Source organism: Diplotaxodon limnothrissa, linkage group LG11 (assembly GCF_057381915.1).
Source record: "Diplotaxodon limnothrissa isolate DT_005_m linkage group LG11, D_limnothrissa_male_GT1.1, whole genome shotgun sequence".
NCBI classification, from domain to species: domain Eukaryota; kingdom Metazoa; phylum Chordata; class Actinopteri; order Cichliformes; family Cichlidae; genus Diplotaxodon; species Diplotaxodon limnothrissa.
In genome coordinates this window covers 10574173-10580216 of record NC_140606.1, presented here as the reverse complement: position 1 = coordinate 10580216, position 6044 = coordinate 10574173, and the positions used below count along the sequence as shown (strand labels likewise).

The 6044-nt window shown below is 38.5% G+C and overlaps 1 protein-coding gene across 1 annotated transcript; it reads right to left on the bottom strand.

The window, feature by feature from the left end:
- Positions 1 to 2362: 2362 nt before the first annotated feature.
- Positions 2363 to 3118, bottom strand: LOC146622364 (uncharacterized). The gene has a single exon (XM_085366807.1). It carries the CDS (start codon positions 3116 to 3118, stop codon positions 2363 to 2365), a length of 756 nt encoding a protein of 251 aa, XP_085222933.1.
- Positions 3119 to 6044: the final 2926 nt, after the last annotated feature.

The window sequence follows — 6044 nt, the reverse complement described above, 5'->3', positions numbered from 1 at the left end:
TGTTTGTTTTCTTCCTTCTTTTGGATTTGGATTTGTTTAACAAGCATGTTGAAAAGGGTCTTTTGCAACATGGCTTGGGCACACCTTACAGTAACTCAGCATGTTTTGATAAAGATGATATTTGGAATTTTTGCAATTTCTTGTACAGTGCATGTCAACTTCATTACTTTTCTCCCTCACCTTAAATTGAGCTCTATGGCAAATTAGTTCTTGGTCTTCCTGGGCCATTTATTGAAGTTTTAACAGAACATTCCACCCCACCCGAAAGTCACATTTTCTTTCAGGTTTTTGAGGAAAAAAAAGAAGAAGAAAAAATATGACAAGGAAAATATTTTATATTTAATGGATGCTGGCGAAACAGTTGTGATTGCAAGTGTATTTTATTTCAGTATTGTTGACGAACATGCAAAAATAATCTGTACTGGTACAGCAAAGAGGTCTATACCGAATCAAGAGACGGCAAACATGCGCGACATGCGTGTTGCCATGGTTCAATTTTACATCACTGTTTGTGAAGATGAGCTAATCACAAGTTGAAATAATAAGGGATATTGCCACAGAATTTTTTTTTCTTGTTTTAATGAAAATGAAATTACTTTACTATATTTTTGTTAGTTTTATTTAAAAGCCAAGACCAGTTTATTTTTTATTTTCTATTTTTAGTAATTAACAATACTTCTCGTGTCTGGGAAGTACATGAATCTTATAGTTGCAGTATGTCTGAATGAAACTGAATTGAGGCATTGTTCCTTTTCCACGTGAAGATAATGCATTTTAATGTCAGAGAAAAACCTTGTCGCTTTAACAAGCTACAGTATATATTTTCATTTTCATTGTACATACCTTTAGATGTCAGAATTTGAGTAAACAAGCTACCACAAGTAGACTGATAGATTCTTTTGGAAGAGGAAAAATGCCTCATGATGACAAAGACATGTTATTTATCCTTTTGAATGCCTTTTCATTTTCTCTTTTTGGTGCAATGTGTTAATGCCAAGGCTATGTCTTGGTTAAGTATGGTTGAGTACAGAGATTTATGTAAGTTATTTTTCAAATTAAAAATAAAAAAAATGATATTACACTGATGTCAAGAGTTGAGTGATGATCAAATTAACGCACACTCACACACACTACATCATCTTTTACATCAATGTGAATAAGTTGCTCTTTTTAGTTGTTTATAGACAGATTCTGATTTCATTTATTGACCTAACTGCACAATGTTGCCAGTTAGGTCACTTTTCTTCATGCAATAATGGTAAAGGAATGGTTCTAAATTTCGGTCCTTAGGATGGCTTGTTTTAGGTTTGTAGGTGTTTCCCCATTCCAAAACACCTGAATGAAGAGCTTGGAGAAGACATGTAAGGTACAAATGACAAATGTGATATCCACCTTTCATTTCTAAAGTTCCACACAGTGTAATGAGAAACATTTAGACACATAGAAACCCATGCAATCACACATGCATGCTATTGCACATAAACCATGCATGAGCACAGACAAAGAAACACAAAAACACAGTTCTTTGTGATTTGTTGCCTGACGGTGGTTGTGGCTCACCTCCTCTACAACAACCCGGAGTAATTCATACAAATCAGTGACTGATTGGAAGGCTGGGGGTTCAATCCCTGGCTGCTCCAGTCTGAAGATCCTCGGGCAAGATACTAAACCCAAATTGCTCCCAGTGTGTTCATCAATGTGTGTGTGAATGTTAGACAGAGGGCACTTAGATGTAGAAGAGGAGTTTGCCCAAATATGTTTGTTAAATGGTGAATGTATTGTATAAAGTGATTTGAGTGCTTAAGTAGAGTAGAAAAACATTAGCCATCCAGCCATCAAGTGGGACTGATTGGAGTCTTTGCCAGGCCGATTTTGGCCCCTGGGCCCTATGTTTGACACCCTAGATTTAAAGGTGTTTTTTTTTTTTTTTTAGTTTTGCTTTAAATCCTGTCCTCTCTGGCAGCTTTTGCAGTCAGAATAGCCAAACACACTTTGCTTTTCCAAAAACAGTTATAAAAAAATCTCTGTAGCCTCCTCTTATTCATGTGAATCTTTTATCTGTTCATTTATTCATTTCTATCTGTGTTATTTCAGTTATTGCATTAAAAAAATAAAAAATAAACATACAGCACATGGAATAAAAAATTAGAAAATACACAGACACGTGAATCCACAATCTTCTTGTAGTGTGAGTGTAAATGTGAGAGAGAGAGACTGTCTGTGTATGTGTCTTTGTCACAAACATTTCCTAATCTCTATTCAGAATCTGTAAGCACAGGAGTCTTTACACACTGCTCTTTTGACTTTGCATTTATTCAGTATTCTCGTTCATATGTGTAGTCAGATTATAGAGGTTGACGCCTCAAATCTGTTTTCTCTGCGTTGACTGCAGAATGTTCTTGGTGGTGGAGCGGATGCTGGTCACAAACAGTTCATTTCCTTTCTTTGTGAAATGGACTCCGTCTGGTACAAAGATTGTGTTGTCGAAAAATTTCAAACAGGGATGTTCAATAATCACCCCTCCAAAGCAGTGGGCAGCCTTTCTCATGGTATGGTTGACAATCTCCCTGTCCTTATTTATCTTCCATGGACTTCCATACCTCCACACTTGGCGCTGATTGATGCAGGAATAAGCAATCGTCATTGAGGGGAACTCTTTGTGCAGTTGCATCAATTCCATCTTCATTATACCAGAAAGTTGCTGGGCAGACATGAGTCCTAAATCATTGCCACCAGCGTGGATAATCAATATGTCAGGCGGGCTCCGTGTAGATAACTCTTCATAAAAACGTGGAAGGACGCCGCTCCAGCCCATCCCTCCTTTGCCAAACCATTGGACTTTGGCATTAAGTCCCAAATTCTCTCCAAACTTCTGTCTTGCTCCGAACTCTCCTCTTTTGACGTAGCTTGAGCCAACGATCCAAATGTTTCTAACTTTCTGGTCTTCTGGCCTCTTTTTCTCCATCCCTTTGCTTTCAGAGGATCTGGCATCATTCTGGAAACTCGAGGCCGTATCATTCAATTTCTTGCCTTTGAGTCGGATCATCGTGATAGCGGCACTTTTTTGGATGCTTGGTGGTGTCACAGCTGATTCATTCTTGTCTGTGTCTTTCTTCATCCCTTTTCTTTCTGAAAAGCAGGCCTCAGTGATGCTTCTGCAGTTGGTTGAAATCTGACTGAAATTTCTTTTCAGTACAAATTTCTCTCCACAGATTCTGCGTTTTCCCCTTGCTGGGGAGGAGCTGTCAGCACTTCTGCTGCAATTTTGTGCAGCATCATGCAATATTCGCTTTCTCTTTAGTGGGAGCTTGACAGGGTTTAAACCCAGCTGATCTTTCTCAGACACTGGCGACAGGTTTTGGCGCTGCATTCTTGTAAAAAGATGCTACACCACTTGGCTGGATCCAATAAATACAGCAACAGTTTTCCTGAAGCTTGTCAGTGTATTCACAATGTTTCTTCCCCAAAAAATTTTCAAAATGCGATATTTAGACACTTAAACAACGAGCTCGGATTTTTGTTGTGCACTCACGAAGGAAGGGCAGTGAAATGACTGAAGCCTCTGCTCTATATGGGTATTTCTGTTCCGTTGTGACGTCATACACCTAGTAACTCTCAGCAGGCAGACTGCAGCTCTTTCATTTAACAGACAAACATTCTGCACAGTGAAGATGTTTTTATTTGAATTTGTTTGTTTTTGGAGTTTATGGGATGTTTTAGAGAGAATTTTTGCTTTCCCATCAAAACACAAATAAATTCATATGAATACGTTTAAAGTGCACTATACATGTAAACAGTGATTATTTACTCATATTGAGTTAACAGGTTTTTTTCCTCTCAAATATGTGATTATGGATGCTTATTTCATGTAATAACTAGACCATTTGCTGTGGCAAGTACATACATTTGATTTTATGTGACTGTGACAGAGTCTCATGTTGCAATGAATGCGTCCCAGTCAGTGTGCAGATACAGGGAATCCGTTTAGATGTAAATAAAACCAGTGTTTCTGTGTCAGGGGGCAGGGTCTGTGAGTTTGTTTAGTACTTTTGATTGTTATATTGAAATCATGTAAAGTTCTTGTGTTATTATTTTAGTTAAGGTTTACTTGCGTTTTGATCTAGTTATGTTTCTTCTGTGTCTCCTTGCTTGTGTCTTTTGTGTGCCCCCTGTCTCCCCATGTATTTCATGTCTTCGTGTTGCATGTTCTATTTGTCAAGCTGGTGTTGTCTTGTCTACGTCCCTTTTCTCTTTCCTGTTTTATTGCGAAGAGTCTGGTGTTCCATGTTAAGTGTGTTTAGTTGTACTTCCCCTGTGGCGTTCAGGTTCATTTGTGTCAGCTGTTTTCTCCATTACCCTCCTGTGTATGTAAGTCCTCTTTCTCACTAATTCATTGTCGATTCATCTGTTTTCCTCCCTCCACGTCACGTCAGCTTTCTCATAATCCTGTTCAGGTCCATGTTTCTGGTTTTCTTGCACCTGCTCAGATTTATGTTCATGTTTCTCTTGTCATAGTTTTCATAGGTTTTAGTTTTACTTCTCGCACCTGTTCGCCTTGCTTTGTTTTTGTGTTCATGCTTTTTCAGCCAAATCAACGGCTCGCTTTTTGATTAAACTTCATTTCAGTCTCTCCCTTGTCTGCTTTTCGGGTCCACACCACAAACACACCGGCTGCTCTGTCGACAACTTACTTCGCTTAATGTTTCAATTCAACAGGTCTCTCCTTGACAGGGTTGTGCAAGTTTTTTTTCCCAATTAAACCTAAAAAAAGGCATCTATTGTGTCTACTATGAAGGAAAATACCACAAGATAGACTTTCTGAAGTATTATTTTCTTTGTCTGAAAAATCGAAGCCTGTTCTAAAGGTAATTAGCTAAATACACTCGCTAAGTATTCAGGTCACGCTCACAAATCAGTGAAAATGTTTTCTTTTTATCACCTCTCTCTGAAGCAAACATTCAATGCTAGCCTCAGTGTGTGAATAAAGTACACAGAACTTAATGTGCTGACCAAGACAGTGCTGAAATTCTGATGTTAAGCATTACAACATTGAGGTTTTGCAGATCACATGACCACTAACCACTTAACGTTAAGTTGCCTGGCATTTTGGACATGTGACAAACATGATGACTGAAGGAAAAAAATGTCCATCCCGGTTTTCCCTCCAAGGCACGAGCGATAAGCAGAGTTCTGTCCTTTCCTTCTAAGATTCCTAATTATTTAAAGTAACACTCAGGTATGCCATTCAGCGTGTTAGTACGAGCTCGGGAGCAGCTTGGGAGAACAAGAAAACAGAGACTGCTTTAGGTTGCCTTCCCAATCGACTCAAAGGTTTATTAAGTACACAACAGCTTATATAGAGAAAAAAAAGGTTCGTGTGTCAGCAAGTTCTCAGTTCAAACCGGTACAGACCAAATAAGGAAACGTCTTCCTGCCTTGTGAGCAGAGAAGTATCCTGTGTGTAGTTTATCAGTTCAGCTACAATTTATGATCATCCCAGCAAAATACACTCCTAGACATAGAATACAGAGTTCTTTCATTAGTGAATTCTGAAACAAACCACCTGGCCTTTAACGAGCCTTTTTCTAAGAGATAAAGAAGGGAGGATGGGAGTAAGGAAGTGGTCTCGTCTCTGTGGTGTTTTCGACCTTGGGGTACCAGCCTGTGAGTCTTACACATCAATTCTTGGGTCAGAGAGAAAGAGAAAAACAACTATTAAATGGGCCTTATTGAGTAACTCTTTTCTGTATAATATCACAATAAAACAATATCCTGTAAATGCTACCGTGGTATCAAAATATCACAACAATGACCATATAGGGTCAAATGAATACAGTCACACGGACCTTCTAATTCTATTGAATATTAGGATTCTCTGAAATCACCTACTCCTGTAAAAGGGTATTTTATCATTGTTTCATAATTCAGCCTCTGTTTACTTCTGCTTGTGGTTGAAAAATAGGGATGACTACAAAATGACTAATGACAAAGGCAAGAGTCTTCCTGTTTCTGTCGTATTTAAGGCGACTGCGCTCTACATGAAT